The 20,470-nt window shown below is 48.7% G+C and overlaps 1 protein-coding gene across 1 annotated transcript; it reads right to left on the bottom strand.

The window, feature by feature from the left end:
* Nucleotides 1-5,408: 5,408 nt before the first annotated feature.
* On the bottom strand, nucleotides 5,409-14,303 carry CHCT1 (CHD1 helical C-terminal domain containing 1). The gene is made up of 6 exons (XM_054394524.1): nucleotides 14,235-14,303; nucleotides 13,336-13,464; nucleotides 11,977-12,152; nucleotides 11,392-11,491; nucleotides 7,258-7,440; nucleotides 5,409-5,447 (listed from the first exon to the last, which is right to left on the bottom strand). The coding sequence occupies exons 1-6, from the start codon at nucleotides 14,301-14,303 to the stop codon at nucleotides 5,409-5,411; spliced, it is 696 nt and encodes a 231-aa protein (XP_054250499.1).
* Between the last annotated feature and the right edge of the window lie 6,167 nt (nucleotides 14,304-20,470).

Below are 20,470 nucleotides of genomic sequence, written 5' to 3'. Positions count from 1 at the left end.
TAGCATGGGGCAGGTTATGCAGGGGTTGAGCTTCAGTCTGATAACCAAGTGCATCAGTTCAGTTTGTTTCAGCAGTAGCTTTATTTTCAGATCTTGCTGGCTTGGATGTACTTTGCTTTCTCTCCTGAAGCTACTTCAGCAGCATGTCATGGACTTTGGTGCATTGGCTTGTCTGGAAGGGACTAAGGTCCTGGAAGTCACCCAGAATTCTCTTGAGTAATGCACTTTGGCCAAGCAGTGTGACATGGCCAAGAGCAGTTGCAGCAATCCTTGTAGGACTACTTGCATGCTTTTCAGAGGACTGAATTAAATCCTCACTTCACTTTTGGGTTGAACTTATTGTAGCATCTCCACAATTCTAGCCATGCCAAGACACTAAAGGTAGCTACAGCTGACTGCTGAAGCTGTTACAGTGCATGGAGTTTGCAACTGCCTACAAAAAGCTCTGTTGCCTGTTTCGCATGCCCTGGATTGGAACCTTCACCTGATCCTGTCCTTGCTGCAGATGTAATACTTATTCTCCATGTAATAACATAAAACTGACACTTCTTGAATTTTTTGGTTCAGTACCTCCTCAACTGAGTGCTTGGGAGAGCATCTGGAGACTGCAGTGTGGTGGTGTTAGTTGTTAATTCCTGTCTCTGCTGTCTTTTTGATTTTTTGGGAAAGTAGGAGGCCACTTGGATGACTCCAGAGGAAGGCAAATGACTTGTCCTCCAGGCCAGCGTGGTTGCAGTAGATCTTGTAGTTTTACTTCAGTATTTGATGACTTCTGCAGCAGGCAAAGCTGCAGGAGCAGAGGTATAGGCCCTTGTGTCCTCCATGCTGTGCAGAACTCACCAAGGTGAACCCTGCATCTTCCTCCCTGTAGAGGCAGAACTGGGGAGAACATCTCAACTGAGATGAGAATTTTCCATCCTCATCTCAATGTAAGTACTGGGGTGAGGGGTGGGGAAACTGTTAGCCTTGCAGGATGGGAGAGCTCAGGCCCAGCTGTGCAACACTTGAGGAGGTGAATTAATTCCTGGGATTCAGTAGAGGCACAGAGCACCTCCTGCAAGCTGAGTAGGGGCTGCTTGATGCTGATGAGTGGAGATCAGTGCAATGCCTCCTGTGAGTTGTTGTGGAAGGTAAGTCATGGAATCCCAGTAGTGCCTGGGGGTAGGTGGGAGGGACAGGTGTCACCTTCAGGAGAACTATTTTAACTGTTGCTTAAATTAAACCCTTAATGTTTGATTTTCAGCGTAAAGTTGTTTGAATCAGCAATTTCTTGTCCTACTTGACACAGTTTGTAAAGAGGGAGGAAGCTCATGTCAGGGTTCCACTGCTCCTTGGGCTCTTCTGGGTGACTTGTTACGGAAGGAGATAACACAGATTTTTCTGAGCTCACAAAAGGGGAAATCTGCAAAAAGATTTTTTTAAAATAATATCCCTCAGCTACTTGAAGTAAAGCAAGTAGGGACTGTTTGGCCCCAGACATTTGTTTGATCACTTTTACAAGGTGGCATTAATTACACCAGGAAGTGTCTGCCTTGGTGTCCTGCTGTCCATGTGCACTCTGCTCTGTATCAAAACCTATTGTTTCAGAGGATGGGGGGGTATCTTTTTGTACACAAGTTTTTGTTAAATAATTGTAAAGGTTTTTTAGTTGTTGAATTCTAACTTATTAGGACATTTGTAAGCTTCAAACTGAAGTTGTTTTCCCTTTGTGCTGTGGTCTGAAGTTCACTATCAGTGCATCACGCTGCTTCTCATGGTACACAAAATGCACATCGGACTTGGTTTTTCCTTTTTCTTGTCCTAAGTATTGGTGGTGTCCAAGAAAAAAAGGAAAACTCATCGTGCCTCAAACAGGAGTGAAGCTGTTGACAAACACTTGAGTTGTGTGGACTGGGTTTGACTTCACAGCTGGCAGCAAACGGTGAGAGGGAGATGCTGCTGTCAATGATCGTAAACACAGCTCCTTCCTCTGCTGCCACTGCAGAAACATCCTGGTACCTAAAGGTCATTATTTCCCTTTTGGGTTTTTTATTTTGTTGTGGTTGGGGTTTTCCCCCCCTTTGTTTTAAAACAAGCAAATTAGTGGCCAAATGTTAGCTGCAAATCTGACTCTTTGTTGGGGTGGTCACCTGTTTGACGCAACTGGCCTGGCACACATTGTGCTTCTTGGCCTTGTGAAGATTTCTGTGAGAAGTGGGGAAGAAATCTCTTTTTTGTTGGTTTTTTTTCTCTCTCCCTAGAAACGAACAATAACCAACATCTGAAAAAAATGGTACCGCTTTTTTTTTTTTTAATTTTTTGTGCGTGTGTCCCTAAATCTCAGGAATGTTTTAGGCAGTGAAACAGATTTCCCTTCGGTGATCTCAAGGTGCGTGGCTCTAGGGTCTTGTTTAACTCTTTCATTGCAATCCTAGGTATCTATAGCATGAGTGGCCTTAGTGAGTTTGTTGAAGTGCACATTTTTTTTTTTTCCTTCTCAAAGCTAAATTTTAAGATAAATAAATAAATATATAACTATATAAAAATATAGAGATATTTAGAAACTTGGTTTGTGGTGCACAAGTTCAGTGTTGGATCGCTAACTAATTGTCGCAGGTACCATATGTGTAAGGTTTTTCTTTTCTGTATATTCCTTTCTTGGGAAGCAATGTTGCCATGGTAACTCCAACTTTACAATTTCTTTACTACTTAATGATGTGAATGAACTCTTACATTTTATCGAATATTACCAGGTTCAGTACTATTTTTATACTTTATTGACCTACAGGGGATTTTAATTTAATAGCATTTAAAAAAAGGAAGAAAAAAAAAAAAAGCTGAAAAAAAAAAGATAAAGAAAAAAGATGTTGCTTGAACTGTCTTATTGTGTAAATGGAACTACTTACACAAAGCCACCTCTCAACCAGAATCTCCACCTGTAGTGCCACTTCCATTTCTATGGAGTTATCTTGATCATTTTGAAGACCCACCCTACTTTGTCGTGTCAAGACTTTAACATTTTGTAGCCTACTTCTCACAGACTGCAGTGCCCAACATTTATTTGTAACCATCAAACCATACTCTGTTTGTAACCAGCATTGTGATATTCTGTAATTGTATTGCTACAATGAAATATTGACCTAATAAACAGAGTGTTCCCGTAGCTGGAGCTATCTGCCTTCAATTGGGTGAAAACTTTCCTTTCAACAAGTGTCTGCCCTATTGCTCCCCCCTCACAGAATCTCATGTTTCCAGCATGGTGTGGGGTTTGGAAGGGACTCTTCTTGCCCAGGTCAAGGGAACCAGATGTTGAAACCAGGAATATGAGGTGGCACTGCTGGTTTTGGAGGAATTAACTAACCAGGCTGGGTAAAAGCTGCCTCCCAGTAATGAGTTTCTGCTCCTGGTTACTCTGACCGAAGTCCAAACCCTGACATCAGCAAGGACCATGCTCTTCCTCATGCTATGGAATGTAACCACAAATCCCCTCAAACTGGCCTGAGGTGAGCTGCTGGGGGGAGCCTGGATTGTTCCTGGGAGGGTTGGGTGTTTTTAAGTGTAAAGAGAAATGCTCTCTTGGATTTCCTGAAGCATGGGGAGCTCCTTCTGGCTGACTGAAAGACTTTTCCATCTCTGGTGGGGATGGCTCATGCCCTGAGGATGTCCTTCCCAGGGTGACTGGCTGCCCTGAGGCCTCACTGCTGCTTTCACAGGCAGCACAAGTTTTGCTTGTCGCTGGCATCTTTCTGCTTTACTCTCCTGAACCTGGTGGTCAACAGTGGTCTCTGCTTTGCATCTCTTCAGGTTGTGGCTTGGTGGGGGGAAATGGGTTTTCATTCTTCTCTTTCTTCTTCCCTTTCCTTCCTTCTTTCTTCCTTTTCCTTCCCATCCTCCCTTCCCAGTCCTTCCCCACCTCCATCTCTCCCCCCTTTCTTCCATCCTTCTTCCTTCCCTCTTTTTGTCCCACGTGTTTGTAGAAAACCAGTTTGGGTTATGCGTTAGCACTTCATAAAATGCATGGCAATCTCACTGTCCTTAAGTTGTGCCACCCTTCCCTGCATTCCCTAATGCTCCATTTAAATGGGAAAGAGCAAACAGGCCCAGCCAGGAAACACAGGCTGAGCACTGCAAGCTGTGTGGTTGTGCAAATCTGCCACAGTAGCACCAGTGCCCAGCAGCTTCCAGGATCAAACAGCAGGAACCAGCAATCCCTGTACCGCTGCAGGAGGGGCATTGATGCATCCTGCAATTTATCCCAAAGGTTTTCTCATTGTGCTTTTAGAGCAGGCACCTCTGAAGGTGAAACCTTTTTGCCCATGTCATCAGGTCAGGAATCTCTCTGAGGTTATTTCTGGTGGAGCTCAGTTTTCCTTGAAAGCTTTCCTGTCATTTCTAAGTCACCTCACGTCCTACTGGAAAAAATGTAGAATAATCCAAGTCTGGAGCAGGCTTTAATCTTGCTCAGTTCTCTTAAACAAGTGTGACATTTTGAGGGCATAGAGTGTTTTTCTGATGCAGCTGCACAGGCTGCTACGTTTGGCTTGTAGAGAGTGTGCTACGGAGAAGGTGCAAAATCTCGAGGTGAAAACACTTCTATTATGCTAAGAAAATTCCTGGTGTGTTACAGCTGAACCAGGTCTGCAGCACACCAAGTGTCTGCTCTTCTGCACAAAGAAACCCAATGCAAGCAGCAGGCTCTGTTGCCCAGTGAAAGCAGCACACAGCATCCTCCTCCCCAGCCCCCTGGGAGCACTTTCCTGCGCACTTGGCAGCGGCGCCTCAGCGGGCAGCACAGCCAGGGAGGCACTCGCTTGCCAAGGGCTGTGGGTGGCAGCCAAGATGCCATTTCAAAAGGAATCTGTTGTCTTGAGTCTAAAAATGGCCTTGTGTTATCTGCCCTTCCAAAGGGATCTAGGAGGGATTGTTTCTTTTGCTAGGATTCAGATCTGAAGGCAACAACTAAGGCCCTACCCAATCATCTTGAGACCACACCAGGGCAGAACCTCCCTAGACCTGCTGGACACACTTCTCTTGATGCACCCCAGGATACCATGTGGAGGGTTTGTGTTTGAGTGGAAATGAGGGGGGAACAAATCCTGCTCTCAGAAGAGGGTTCCTGCTCTAGCAAGGGAAAGAGCAGCTGCCTGCTTCCTCACAAACATTTCTCTTCCATTTTTGGGGCTGTGGAGTGAGGTAGTAAAGGTGAGGCTGATACTCACATATCCTTGAGCAAGTGCTGGTGCACAGCTGTTAGGAAACTCCAGGATGATAATAAATAAGACCACAGGCTTTAAACCAGTGTAATTTTCATTTTGCTTGGGTTGAAGCTTGTTGCTAAGATGCTGCAAAGTATTTCCATGTTCTGTGGTTTCAGGAAACCATGGAGACTGCCTTCATTCCCTGTGTTCTGTTCAGGTGATGCTGCTGTATTAATTGATTTCTGTTGACCTCTGAAGTTGTCTAGGAACCTTAAAAACAAAAAAAAAATCCCACAAGGTAAGTGGAAGGCACAACTCCTCTGAGCTGTATCCAAGATGTCCTCTGGGTGGATTCAATCCTACAAATGCATTGTCACCAGAAACACACAGGAGCAGCAGGCTGCTCGTGGTGGCTGCTCAGCCAGGCTCTCAAGCCACCAGCAGTCCCACACCTTTGCTGTGTTTATTAGGTTTCAATTGCACTAAGTTTTGGTGTTTCATAAATTGGGTTGGGTTGGAAGGGACCTTCAAGATCAGCCAGTTCCAAATCCCCCAGCCATGGGCAGAGACACCTCCCACCAAACCAGATTGCTCAAGGACTCATCCAACCTGGCCCTGGACATCTCCAGGGAGGGAGCATCCATGACCTCCCTGGGCAACCTCTTCCAGTGCCTCACCACTCTCACTGTAAAGAATTTCTTCCTAATTTTCAGTCTCCCTTTTTCCAGCTCAAACCCATTACCCTACATCCTGTCACTACAAGCTGTTGGCAGAAGTCCCTCCTCAGCTCCTGTAGCCCTCTCAGGAGCTGAAAAGCTGTTCTAAGGTCTCCCTGGAGCCTTCTCCAGGCTGAACAACTCCAAGTCTCTCAGCCTGTCCCCACAGGGGAGGTTCTTCAGCTCTCTCATCTTTGTGCCCTCCTGACCTGCTCCAGCAGCTCCATGTTCCTCTTATGCTGGGGGCACCAGAACTGGACTGCTCCGGGGGGAGAGGGGGGGTGTTTCATGAGAGCAGAGGGGCAGAATCCCCTCCCTCATTCTGCTGGTCACACTTCTCCTGACACAGCTGCCTTCTGGGCTGCAGGGACCAAGCTCGTGTTGAGCTTTTCATCAACTGCCATCCCCCAAGTCCTTCTCCTCCAGACTGCTCTTGAGCCACCCCTCTCCCAGCCTGTATTTGTGCTTGGTTTCATGCTCTTGGTGCCTCCTGTGCATTTGCCTACGTAAGAAGTGGCTGGGTGGTGTTTCCCCTGTTGTTGGAGGGGAGCAGACAGGCGGAGGAGGACTGCCTGGAGCCTCACAGCTGGCAGGTTCGTGTGCGACTCCTGCTCAGCTTCCCAGCTCACGCTGTCTCGCTGCCTCTTGGGGGGGGGGGATTGACTTTTTAGTTTATCAATTTGGATTTTAAGTGCTCCCTCCAAGCTGTTACATGCCAGATTGGACTTTTTTAGTGGTAAATAGAAAGACTGGGGAGAAAAGAGATGGAAAGCAAGATGGTTCTGAGTGCATGAGAACTCCCACAGGACATGTGATTGCATTTTAGCAGCTTGAAAATAGGCTTACGTGGGACAAATCCTCCTTCCACAGGCAGGCTGTGGCACCTGTTTGTGGCAAAGCCCCAACTCAGCAGCATTTGCTTCTGATGTCTCCTTTACATTCCTTTGGGATTTGCTGTGCTGGAGTAAACAGGCTGCAGTGAATCTGGCCAGCAACCATCCCTGGTACAGGTTGGGCTACATTTTTGCTCCAGAAGACAAGCAGGGGTGGCTTTGCCAGGGAGGGCCCAAAGGCAAACCACAGGTATGTGTGAGCAGCCAGGTTGCTAGCTGAAGGCACACTAATTAACACCAACTGATGTGGGCCAACAAAGGGATGTCTTCTCCTTCCTTACTACTGTCTCATGCTGTAATAGCTGCTCTTCCCCTACTCCCATGTCTGAGACAGCAGTTCACCCTGCCTGACTGCTCCCCTTCACCACTGATCACACCTTCACCTGCTGATCCTTTTGCAGGTGGCTCTACTCCAGCAGGAAAATGCTTCTCCTGCTTGGTGCCATCAGTGGCTATGTGAGTACCTCTCACCTCTTGTTCTTGATGCTGGGTGGTGACTTGGTGGCTATGTTGCTGGTGACTGTCTCTTTGAGCCAGCTTCTCCTGTAGGTCGCTTGTACCTCTGGAGAGACCCCAGCTGATGTAAAGCTGTTTCAGATCACATTCTCTGGGTCTTGGAATTGAATCTGGATTTTCTGAAGGGCAGCACAGTTGCTTTAAAACAAAAACAAAACAACACTTTAAAGATATTTATATGAGCAAACACCACACTGACTCATGCTTGGCCAATTAACTCTTGCTTAACCATGGTCCTCTTGGGGGGCAGCTGCAATGAGCTCAAATCCTCACCCCACTGCCCAGCAGGAAAGGACCTGCGGGTGCTGGTTGACAGCAGCTGAACATGAGCCAGCAGTGTGCCCAGGTGGCCAAGAAGGCCAACAGCATCCTGACCTGGATCAGGAATGGTGTGGCCAGCAGGAGCAGGAGAATGATCATACCGTTGTACTCAGCACTGGTGAGACCACACCTTGGGTACTGAGTTCAGTTTTGGGTCCCTCATTCCAAGAAGGACATTGAGGGGCTGGCACAGGTCCAGAGAAGAGTAACAAAGCTGGGGAAGGGTCTGGAGAACAGGGCTGGTGAGGAACAGCTGAGGGAACTGAAGTTGTTTAGCCTGGAGAAGAGGAGGCTGAGGGAAAACCTTCTGCCTCTCTACAACTCCCTGAAAGGAGGTTGGAGTGAGGTGGGGATCTTCTCCCTAGTATTAGGGGTTAGGACAAGAAAAAGTGGTCTGAAATTGAGCCAGAGGAGGTTTAGGTTGGAGATTGGGAACAATTTCTTTGCTGCAAGAGTGGTCAGGGATTGGAACAGGCTGTCCAGGGAGGTGATGGAGTCCCCATCCCCGGAGGTGCTCAGGAAATGTGTGGCCAGGGCACTTTGGGCTATGGTTTTTAGAGGCCATGGTGTTAGGCTGAAGGTTCGACTCCATGACCTTGGAGGTCTTTTCCAACCAGAACAATTCTATGATCCTATAAAATCTGTGGTTTAGAGCAGGATCCCTTCTCGACACCGCAGCGAGAGGACTGTCAGCTTTCAGGCGCCGCGAGGAGATGGCTGGGGGCTGACGGTGCCGTTTGGTGACTGCGTTCAACCCGATGTGTGAAACGGGAGCTGGGTGCTGCTCAGCCCCACTGCCCCGAGGTGGGTGCTGCGGACGGGTGTGTGCTGCCACTGGATGTCACTGTCGCTTTGTGGCACCCTGTGCACCGGGAGCACGGCCGGGGGTGGTGGTGGGGCCCTGCGTTCCGCATCCTGAGCTTGTTGGGATGGTACCACGGGAGCAGATGGGGAGCACTGTGCATCCTTCCAGGTTATCCAGGGGGGGAAAGGGGGTTTGTGCTGCCAGTGCTCATTCTGTTTGACTGTCTTTAAAAGGAAAGCCTCCCCAGGTTCAGATAACCCAGAAGATTTATTTCTTTGCTCTCTGATTGAGGCTGATTTCTGCAGCTTTCAGCAGCATGCTGGAGCCGGCAGAATGCAAAGGAAAATGATGCTGTGTTCTAGCTCTAAGCTGAGGAGGGAGTCTGGGCTGGGATTTCCAGCAAGTCTGAAATTTGGGACCAGTGTGTAAATTCAGATGTGTCTTGTTTGTTTCTAAATTGCTTGACATACGAGGAGAGGCTGGGAGCTGGGTTTGTTCAGCCTCGGGAAGAGAAGGATTAGGGGAGATCTTATTGCCATGGAGCAGCACATAAGGGATGGGTAGCAGGAGGATGGAGTCTCCCTTTTTACAAGGAGTCACACAGAAAACACAAGGGGTGATGGGGACAAGCTACTGCTAGGGAGATTCCTACTGGACTCCAGAAGAAAACATTTCCCCGTGAGAACAGTCAGACATTGAATCGTCTCTCAAGGGAAGCAGAAGATTCCCTTACACTGAACAGTTTTAAGAGTCAGTTTTCCAGGATGCTGGGCCAGCTCGTTTCAACTACACTGTCACCTGGGAAGGTTGGAGCAGATGATCCTTGGGGTCGCTTCCAACCTGGCCTCCTGAGATGCTGTGATTAATTAAAACAAATGTCTAAAAGTCCAGACGTGAGGGAAAGGGCCATGGATCCCTGAGTCCCACAGCCGGTGAGTAAGGCTAGTGGCCAGCTGCTTGCCAGCCTCTCTTTAACAAAACTCCCCAAATTATCAAATGACCATGCTGACACCCTCAGTCTCTTACTAATTATCTATTGACTCTGTATTTTTATGCTCACTCATCTAAATAATGAGACATTTCCAAATAATCTATTTCAGTGAGGAACACACTGGTCCCCCCCCACCCCGGATCTGCAGCCTGTTGTTTATGCTGCAGCAGGGAGCTGACTGCTGTTCCCTTCCCACAAAGGGTAAAGATGCTGGGTTGGTTTTTATTTTTTTTTTTATTTTTTTCTCTCCCACTTGTCTTGCATAACAAAAGGCATTTGTCACTCATTACATAACAGGCAGAATTTGTCACTGCTCCTGTCGGCCTTGCTGGCTGCAGGTTGGCACAGGCTCCTCGGCACGCGGCGCAGCGTGACTCACGCTTGTCACCCACCCTTTGGTTTTGTTCCTTTAGGGGTTTGGTTTTGTTTGGTTTTGTTGGTTTGGGGAGTGGGTTGTATGTTTGTTTTTCCTGTGGAATTGTGTGGTTTGCTTCTGTTTTTTAGGTAGGGGAAGGTGTTTTGGGGGGGTTATTTGAGACAGGCTGAAAGAATTGGGGCTGCTCAGCTTGCAGAAGAGAAGGATCCGGGAGGACCCTACAGCAGCATTTCAGTATCTGAAGGGAATCTCTAGGAAGGCAGGGCAGGGACTGTTTAGAAGGGCCTGTGGTGATAGGAGGAGGGGTAATGGTTTGAAGTGGGAGCAGGACAGATTTTGGTTGGACATTAGGAGCAAGTTCTGCACAGTGAGGGTGGTGAAATACTGGAACAGGTTGCCCAGGGATGTGGTTGAGTCCCCATCCCTGAAGACATTCAGGACTAGGCTCAGTGTGGCCCTGGGCAGCCTGATCTAGCTGACTGCAGGGGGGCTGGACAAGATGTTCTTTGAGGGTCTCGTCCAACCTGATGCAATCTGTGAATCTGAGGTGGTAATGGGAAGCTACCTTCAGCTTGTCCTTAGCTAAGGTTGTGTCCTGGGCTCAGATGAGCCTCTCAGCTGGAAATGGAACTCAGTTTCCCCTCTGCAGCACTCACAAGCAAGAACTCCTGTTGCTGCCTGCCTCCCAGAGCTGCCAGTTGCTTTTTTAGTATCTCCCAACTGGGCATCTCAGGACAGAAGCAGGAGTTTGTGTTTGGGTTTTCCTCTTTACCATAGGTTTGATTTCCTCGTTTCTGGGGTAACTTTTTAAAGCCTCACAATGGTTCTGCTTCCCTGTAAACTGAAAATAAAACCTGTGTGGCCAGCTTCCCCCTTTCTCTTTAGCTGGAGGAGAGCTATTTACCTGCAGCCTCAAACTTACTTATGACCTTATCACTGCCAGCTATCAGATGAAGCAAGCAGTGTCCCAGTAACCCAGCAAGGTCTCACCTACTGCTGCTTTCTAATTTACTCAACAGTTTCCTGGTTGACTCCTTTCTTGGCTTTCATTGTAGATCTGGTTTTAATTCTTTTTTAATACACTTCTTAAAGTATGTGTTTCTTGTGGACTTTTGAACTTCCTGCTGTACTCAGCCTTTGCTTAGGAGATATGGTTATGGTTGGTTATGAGTTAACTCTTTGGAGTCAGTGCTTGTGGAAACTGCTCCTTGCAGTTTCCTCATGTGGTTGATGGTCAGACACAGAAAAGGGCTTTGGCAATCACAGGATTTACCTGAACTTGTCGCTTGTTTCAAAGCTTAACTCCTGTGTCATCTGATAAAACTAGGGCTCAGACTTGGTCTGTGAAGCATGACTGGAAACAAGGCATCATCAAACTGCTCCAGAAGTCATAAACCATGAGGCTGGAGACAGTAGCTCAGCTTCCCAGTGCTGGCCAGGGCAAGGTGGGAGAGCTCAGCTCAGTAGGAACTGGCAACACCTGCAGCATTTGTGACCTTCTGTGAAACAGGCTTCTCCTCTGACATGGATCAGCCTCTGCAAGCTGTCCCCTCAGCAGAAGCCCCCTCACAGGTACTAACTTTCTTATTTGCTTACCAGAAACTTAGCCATTTGGTTCTTCTTGATGCACCTCTGCAGCTTCTGCAGCTGCTTTGCATCCATCTCTGAGAAGAGGGAGACAAACTGCCACAGCAGCCTGGGGAACAGACAGACATATGGCTTGTGTGAGTACCAGCTTCATCCTCTTCCTCATCCTGCTCCCCAGTCATGTAGTGGCTGTAACCACTTGCACACCTTTTCCACAGCTTCCACTCCACCTTCTTCTCTTTTCTCCCTAAAATGTACAAACTTCTACAGACCTGCTCTTCCCTGGGCACCAGAAGGATGCTCCAGTAACTCAGGTGGCCACATAGGAGCCACTTTCCTTGCAAAAGGATGCTGCTGAGGGACAGCAAATCAAACTGGCTTTGCACTGGGCAGGATTAATGCCTCATGGCCTCTGCTGGAGTCCCCTGCCAAACCAGTGAGCCTTCAGCAGCTAGAGTGAGCTATGCAAGTTTCCTCTGGACACCCAGTCTCATTTCCAGAGCCTGCAAATGCAGGGCCCAAGTAGGTGTCTCAGTGCCTGCTGGGAGCATCACCAGTGTGGTACCACTGGTGCTGGTAAGAGCAGAGCCTTACTTCTGCCAGTGCTCAACTTCTGAGGCTCTGCAGTACTGCTGGAGGAACAGATCGATGCGGTCTCCGATTATGGTCAAACTTTCCTTCACCTGCTTCAATTTCTTCTCTCTGGGGAGGTGCTGGGGCAAATGCAGCTTCCTGAGTGACTTCTTAAAGGGTCTCAAAAACTCCTTGCACTGTAAAGAAAAGGTGTAGGCAGAGGTGTTCAGCACCTAAAATCCAGGCTCACTGAAGAAGCTGCTGAGAGAGCTGGCTGGGAAGCACTGGAGGAGCTTGGTCTTGTGGTGAGTGTCTCTGTGTAGACATGGAGGGGCTGATGGGGGTCTTCAGCAGACAATCCCAGTTGCCTCTGCATGTCCCAAGGTTGGTGACACCCCAGGCATGTCTAATCATAGAATGGGTTGGGTTGGGAGGATCTTTAAAGATCATCCAGTTCCAACTCCCCTGCCGTGGGCAGGGACACCTCCCACCAGCCCAGGTTGCTCAAGGTCTCATCCAGCATGGCCTTGATCACCTCCAAGGAAGGGACATCCACAATCTCCCCGGGCAACCTGTCCCAGTGTCTCCTCACCCTCACTGTAAAGAATTTCCTTCTAATCTCCAGTCTAAATCTAATGTGACTTGAAAGGGGAATCGAAGGATTTCAAGATTGGAGGTTCCTTTTGGATGTTGTAGGGCCCAGAGTCTAACTTTGAGGCTACAGAAGAGCTGCTGTGCCTCAGGGAGAAGCAAAGGGAACTGCTTTGCTGATGTTCTCATGCTGCTGTTTTCTGTGGCCAGACTTGGGATGTGTCGCAAATGTTTGCATGGTCAGGGGAGCAAAGACTGCATCTGGATGCCCTCCCTTTTGATCATCATCTCTGTGTTGTGTCTGGCTGTGACAGGGGCTGTGTGGTTATGCCATGATGCACCAGAACAGGGTCCCAGCGTGAGGTGAGGCTTTGTGGCTGTGGTGCAAGGGTTGCAGAGACACCAAACCATGGTAGCCAGGGAGCACCTGGTATCATGTGAAGGGATAACATAGCAGCAGTTGTTTGAAAAGCTAAACAGTGCTTGTGAGATGTGATTGTTTTGGTGGGGTTTGGGGATGGTTGTTTGGGTTGTCGTTTTTTTTTTTTTTGTGGTGGTTTGTTTCTTTTGTTTAATTTTGTTTGTTTAAAATGAAAGTGTGATGTAGAGATGACAAGAAAATAACGAGGTAAAAAACATTCAGAGAAGGAATAAAGCTGTGGAAGGAAGTGTCTGGTCCTGCTTTGTTGCTCCCTCAGCCAGACTCCTGGGGTTTATTTGCTCCTCCTCTCTCAGCAACCTGAGGTGCCACCAACTTTTTCTACTGCTGAATTCCATTCAGTATCTCACAATTTTAAAGGTGTCCGGATCCAGGCCCTCTGCACAGCAGATGAGTGAGGTCCTGCGTGGTGGAGCACTCCCATGGCCCGTGCCACAGGCTGCCTCCTTCACCGTGCCAGCCAGGTCCTTCTCTGGGCTCTGCAAAGTGCCAAAGCCCACAGGTTAGTCCTCCAGTTCCTGCAGATCTTGCAGCCTTCTCCTAAAATAACTGCCAAGGACCAGGCCAGTCCTAAAGCTCAGAAGCTCATTTCTCTTCCTGCTAAATCATTTCAGGCTGAGGTTTGAGAGGTGCTTACTCAAGTTGGGTATTCCAGAATAATTAAAAGTCCATAAGAATTAGATGCCTGCTGGAGGTCCCCTTTGGAAACCCTAGCTCTAATAAATTACAAGGTAAACAATGGCCACTGGTTCCTAATGGCATTAATCAAAGGCAGGCTGGCAGCCACTTGTTAAGTGGCAATCTGTGGTTACAAAGGGCTCATTGTAGTGCCACATTGCTCCAGACCCAGCTTTTATTAATGGACAAGGTGCTGTGGCTGACCTGCTGCAAAACCAGGTTGAAAACAAACCCAAATCCTCAGCCACTGAACTTGCACCTTCCTGCTCCAGGGTGAGGGATCTTTTCTTTTGCAAAGGGCAATGGCTGCTTTCCCTGTGTCAACATTTGTGTGGATAACTCCTCTGCTCATCTTCTGGGAAGCAACATTTATGTAACTGACACCAGCTCATGTTGCCTCTCAGAACTTGCTGAAGCATGTAGGAAGAGAAGTCCTCTCCTCTCTGACATGCTCTGCTCTCCTGTGAAATGACTTCTCTGCAATTTTGATCCCAAGCCACATTTCAGAGGTGAAACTGAAGCTGGATTCTGCTTTGGTCTCACTGTGTGCCACCTCCCTCCTGGTCCTCACCTGGCTGGCTGTGCCATCTCCACTGCTGTCCCTTGCCCCGGATCCTTCCACTTCATCCTTGAAGCCCATGTCCTCCATGGGACACAAACCCCCTCTCCTTCCCTGAGGCCTCACTCACACCAGCTAGGAAGGGGAAATTGCCATGGAGCTGTGTTTGGACCAAAACATGCTGGGATGGTGACCAAGGTAACTGGGCTGCCTGGTCACCGGCTCTGAGTTCTGCCAGCCATGGAGACTGCTGGGGCCCTCCAGCCCCACAAGGTTGTGGCCCTCTGAGGCAGAGTCACCTCTCCACATCAGTTTTGTGGTCCTAAAGACAGAAAATGCTGGGCAGAGAACCCACAGCTCTATGTTTTTATGGTGGTGGTCAGGATGTTCAATGAGTCACCGACCCCTGTGGACAGTGGGAGAGAAAAGTTCTTGGCTTTGCTTACACCTGCAGGAGCTTGGTGAAGCCTCTGGGACTCTGGGGTGGCACCGGCTTTGCACCTGCAGAAAGTCCACCTGTAACTGTGCATCAGTGCAGATTTTTTTGGCCTCTGGATGTGGTGCAAAGAGGCAGTTCTGAGTCACACCTGTGCTGCCTTGGCTATCTGCAAGTGTGGGTGCAGCTGCTGGTGTGAGCCATCACAATTTTCCTCTGCAGCTTCTGCACCAGCAAGTTCAGGATGGGCCTTTCTCCCATTCTCCCAACGCTCCCAAGGCAGGGGTCAAACAGCTTTGCTCACCTGGTGGTGGGGCTAATCTCCACGACAGGGGCATTTGATGGGGAGCAGAGGTGCAGCCAGGAAAAGGGACCTTGGGCTGCACCCTGGGTGTTTTCCAGGGAGGTAGTTTGAGTTGAGACCTCCATTCCCATCACAGTGCAATGGAAACTCAGAGTTACATCCTTCACAGATGGTGGTGAAAGTTCTGGCTGACATCTCTTTCAAAGCTCTCCCTTTTAGAAAGAATAAATTGTACTCGTCGGGGGGAAGTCTGGAAAGGCTTGGATTTAAAGAGACTTTGTTTTGAAAATTTACTTCAGGGCCAAATGCTTTCACAGAGAAAAATGTGTCAGGCTCCCATCACGCCCTGACCAGCCAGACAAATGCAATTGTTGTGTCCCTTGGACAATTGGTGCGATTGCTGCAGCTGTGATTCAGCCTGGCTCCTGTGCCAGGTCGCTTCTGGCACCAGGAGTCATCTCCAGGGCTGGACAAAGGGCCCCTCTCTCTGTGGTCCTCCTGGGCATGGCTGTGTGGAGGGAGCAGAACTGTTTTTGGCAGAAGTTTGGATGTGTCTGGTCCCTGAAAGAAGAGAAACGCTTGCTGCAGCTGGTGGTGCTGAGCCCCTGCCGCGCCAATGCCTGCTGCAGGTAGCAGTGTTGGGGAAGTGCCTGCTGATGGCCCTTGAAACAGAGACAGGTTCTTGTCTTCAGGCTCTCTGAGGGAAGTTTGGCCTCTCCCCATGACTGAATCCAATAATGACAAAAATCCATGTAAGCCAAGCCCTTCCCTTCAGATGTTTGCAGCATTTCCCCTCCTGTCTTTGCTTTCTACCTCCCCCACGCCTGAAAGGTTGCTGTCAGCTGCTGCAGGAGCCTTGCTCAGGCTGGTGCTGGGCAGACACAAAGACAATTACCTGGGGAGACTTTGGAGCTGAGCTTTCTCTGACCATCTGAGGTTTGTTCCAGCTTGTTTAGCTGTCTTACATCTTACCACAAGGCAAGCAGTGCTGATGGCACAGGTAAATGCACTGATGCTGCCTCAGCCAGTGCTGAGGACAATGTTAGAGGTGGTTTTGTTGAAGGAGATGTTGAAAATGCAGCTGGTTTCTCACCTCCTGTTACCAACTGCCCTCTTGCTGTGTTTGCTGCCTGCAATTGTGACATCTGTCCCCAGTGTGGCAGGAAGCTTCTCTCCTTGTCTCCTCCAGAGGTTTAACCAAGAAGCTGCCAGCTTATGTCCTCACCTCTTAAATCAGGCTGTTGAAGGATAGTGTGTTTGGGGGTTGTTTATCCTGGAGAAGAGGAGGCTGAGGGGAGACCTCATTGCTCTCTGCAACTCCCTGAAAGGAGGTTGGAGTGAGGTGGGAGTTGGTCTGTTCTCCCTAATGTCAGATGACAGAAGGAGGGGAAATGGCCTGAAACTGTGCTAGGGGAGGTTTAGGTTGGAAATTAGGAAAAATTTCTTTGCTGCAAGAGTGGTCAGGGACTGGAACAGGCTGCCCAGGGAGGTGGTGGAGTCTCCCTCCCTGGAGGTGTTCAGGAAACCTGTGGCCATGGCACTTGGGGCCATGGTTTGATGGCCATGGTGGTGCTGGGTTGATGGTTAGACTCTGATATGAGAGGTCTTTTCCAACCAAAATGATTCTGTGTTGCTGTCTAGCAGGAGCACAAGAGGAATGCAGCTTCTTCATCACAAGCATTCACAGGCATTAGCAGCTAGATGAAAAGCCTTCAGGAGCTCCAGGGATGTCTGCCTGTTGTTAGCTCAGGCATAAGCCATATTTGCATGGCCATATCTGTGTCCTTGTAAGATTACAGCTCCTCCAAGCATGTGACTACAGCATGGAGTGGCTCTCTTGCCTTGTGTACACTTCCCTGCCACAGAGGATGGAGAAGGCCTTGAGCTCCCCTTGAAAATTCCAGTCTTCGTCCTTCTACCTGTCAGCATATGCTGAGCTCAGCCAGAGCCATGAAAAGCAGAAGTGTAGATGGACTTCCCTAGCCAGCCTTCATCTGAGGATCTGGCTGTGTTTAGGAGTTGTCCATTCACCTGGTTCTCAGCTGAGCAGAGAGCAGGCACTCAGCAGCCTGCTCTGGCACAATTAGCAGAGTGGCAAGAGCAGGAGGCTGGACAGCAGAGGTTGCAAAGTGCCTTTTCTGCACTGTGAGCTGCGCAATTCAAAGCACTGAAGCTAACTCCCCCTGCCTCTTGATTTTTACCTTGGGTTTTTTTGACAGCACTGAGTCAGATTTCAGTTGGTTTGGTTCATCATGTAAGGTCTTGTGGATGAGTCCACTCCTGTGGGGTCAGGCATGAAAGGTGCCTTTGAGGCCTCAGAAGAAGCCTGTGGTTGTCTCTGTTTCCCCTGTCCCTCTGGAAGACAATGTTGCTTTCTGGTTTGAAGCCTGCCATGTGAGAAGATGGCATAGCCCAGACCACAGCTGGTTCTGTTGCCTCCCTACAGGCAGGAGTCCTCTGAAGCAATGTTCTCATGGGATGGGGGAAAGTCAGGAGTACAAACAGATTATCACAGAGTGGTAGGGGCTGGAAGGGACTTCTGGAAATCAAGTTCAACCCCTCTGCCAGAGCAGATTTACCTAGAGAAGGTCACACAGGAACATGTCCAGGTGGGTTTTGAATGTCTCCAGAGATGGAGACTCCACCACCTCTCTGGGCAGCCTGCTCCAGTGCTCCATCACCCTTAAATTAAAGAAGTTCCTCCTCATGTTTAGATGGAACTTCTTAAGTGCAAGTTTGTGCCTGAGACCCCTTGTCCTGTCACTGGGCACCACTGAACAAAGTCTGGCCCCATTCTGCTGACACCTCCATTTTGAGTATTTCTAAGCATTGATGAGACCCTCCCTCACTCTTCTCTTTTCCAAACTAAAAAGCCCCACTTCTGTCTTTCCTCAGAAGGGAGATGTTCCTGTCCCCTCAGCATCTCTGCAGCCCTTTGTATTATGCCTCTCCTATTTCTCCCTGCGAAGCAAAGGCAGCCCAAGTGCCAGTCAAACCCTGTACTGTAACAATGCACCTCAGGGAAAACTTTTCCTTTTCCCCTGACAGCTCTTTTTGTGAATATTAATTTCTACTCTCTGAGCATCTGAGTCTTCCAGGAGCTGCTGTGTGAGTGCAAACATTGCCTTCTGCAGCACAGCAGCTCTCCCACTGCAAGGAGTAGGCATGGAGCCAAAAAGGAACCAGAGGTGGAGATGCTCTGTTTGTGCTGCTGCTTGTTATTTGCTGGTTTAGGCAGATTTGTCATGAACATGTGTGGTGGGATGAGTCAGGCTGTGGAGCAGAGATGCAGGCATCTGATGCAATATTTATTTACTGGTAGGTCAGAGGGAAGGAGAGCTGATAAACACAGCTAAACACACAGGTATTTTACATCAGCCTTAAAGGCACTGCCTGGGCACGTGCTTTAGTTAAACAGAAAAGCCAAACGTGGTTGTCAGAGGCAGTGCAGTGTGGTACTGAGGAGGGGTTGTGCCGAGGAAGGCTCCTCAGCGAGCTGCTCTTGCCGGGAGGGCGGTGAACGCTTCACTTGATAGCTTGATTAACGACACTCAGCACAACTGCTCCGACTGCAGGGGTGGAGGCTTTGCTAATTGGAGCTGGAAATTCCTTTCCTGGTGTTTAAGGATGACGAAAACTTTCCCAGGCAGCTGCAGACCTGTCTTCTACCTGCAGCTGGGTGCCAATAAATACAGCTCAAGTTAATAAATCTTGTACTAGGGGAAGAGAGCTGGAAGAGAAGTTGGGTCCTAGGTCTTGTTTCCTTGTGGTGTTCTTAGAGGCATCTTAATCATAGAACTGTTTTGGTTGGCAAAGACCTCTAAGATCATCGAGTCCAACCTCCAGCCTGAGATCTCCATGGCCATTAAACCATGGCCCCAAGTGCCATGGCCACATGGTTCTTGAACACTGCCAGGGATGAGGAGTCTATGACCTCCCTGGGCAGCCTGTTCCAGTCCCTGACCACTCTTGCAGCAAAGAAACTTTTCCTAATCTCCACCCTAAACCTCCCCGACACAGTTTCAAGCCATTTTCTGTGGTTCTATCAGCTAACACTGATTCCCATCTCACTCCAACCCCCTTTAGGCAGTTGTAGAGAATAATGAGGTCTCCTCTCCTCCAGGCTGAACAGCCACAGTTCCTTCAGCTGCTCCTCACCAGAGCTGTTCTCCAGACCCTTCATCAGCTTTGTTGCCCTTCTCTGGACACTCCTAATACACCATAGGAATCTCTTCCTGGGAAGTGTTGGGAGTTGCTCATTTAATCACTGGTCTGAAATAATCTGGTCAAGAAACCACAGATGATTTGTGACCAGTGGTGTGTAGAAGCCATAAACACAGCTGCATCTTCTTGCAAGATCTGCCCAGGTGTGTTCCCAGGTGTGTACAGGGAGATGTTAGGTTATGGCTGGACTTGATGATCTTAAGGTCTTTTCCAGCCAGGTGATTCTATGACTCAAAGTATTCCCAGACTGGGAGACACAGACAGCCAGGTCTTCCACACTGCCCAAAGCTACTGGTGACTAACCTCATGAGCTGGACACCTCCTTGTCAGCAGATGGATCTTCAGGTGTTCCTACATTATTTGAGGCTTCATCAGCTTTGCGTAGATGTTTGTCTTTAGCTTTCCAGCCAGCTGTGAGGGAGATTATGAACGGTGCCTGCTAATGTCACATAACTATTTTCTAAGCTGCCCAAAGCCTTCAGGAACTGAAAAAGCATTATCAGCTTCCTCCATGCTTTGCAACTTGCAGCCTGGGAGAAACAGGATAGTTCAGGGCTTTCCTTGTCATTGTGCTTCACAAGCTTTTGAGTTTGTATGCAAATTGAAACAGGCATTGATAATGAGATGGTAATAAGCCCACCCCTCTGGTGCTGCTTATAAACCCAAATCTATAACAAATTAGGTATCTCTTAATATTGAAAATAATTTAGCTTCTTTTGGTAAGCTCTTGGATCACATCAGAGGAAGTGCCCTAGGTGCTTTCTGCCTCGCTCACTTTCTCCTCACAGATTTGCTCACCAACGAGTTGGAGAAGCCTGGAAAATGCTGAGCCTGGTCCTCCTGTGCCAAAGGTCAGCTCTGCCTGGGGAATGTGGCAGGGATTAGCAAGATATGCAGAGAGGCCCCGAGTGTATAAGCCAAAGAGAAATGAGGAGGAGATGGGAGAATGAAATACTGTTTGGGAGAGAAGAGAGGGCTTGAAAAGTGCCAGGAAAGGCAGGAAGGTTGGCATAACCAGGTGGGAAACCCAGCTGCTCCAGGAGCCAGGGCATGAGCTTTCCTAGTCTCAAAAGGAAGAAAACAGAATGGAGCAGGGAGGGAGACAACTGGGCAGAGAAATGCCCATCAAGATAAGGAGGCCTTCAGGGAGGCTGTACAGAACTTGTTAACATTTTTTTTTTCCCAGGTAGATAGAATAAAATTAACTCCTGGGGAAAACCCTGCTGGTTCAGAGAGCAAAGTGCCAGCAGGCTCCTTGTGCTTGGCTCTGTGCTGGGAGAGGGT

This window comes from Indicator indicator, chromosome 30 (assembly GCF_027791375.1).
Source record: "Indicator indicator isolate 239-I01 chromosome 30, UM_Iind_1.1, whole genome shotgun sequence".
Taxonomy (NCBI): Eukaryota; Metazoa; Chordata; class Aves; order Piciformes; family Indicatoridae; genus Indicator; species Indicator indicator.
This window is presented reverse-complemented; position numbering and strand designations above follow the sequence as displayed.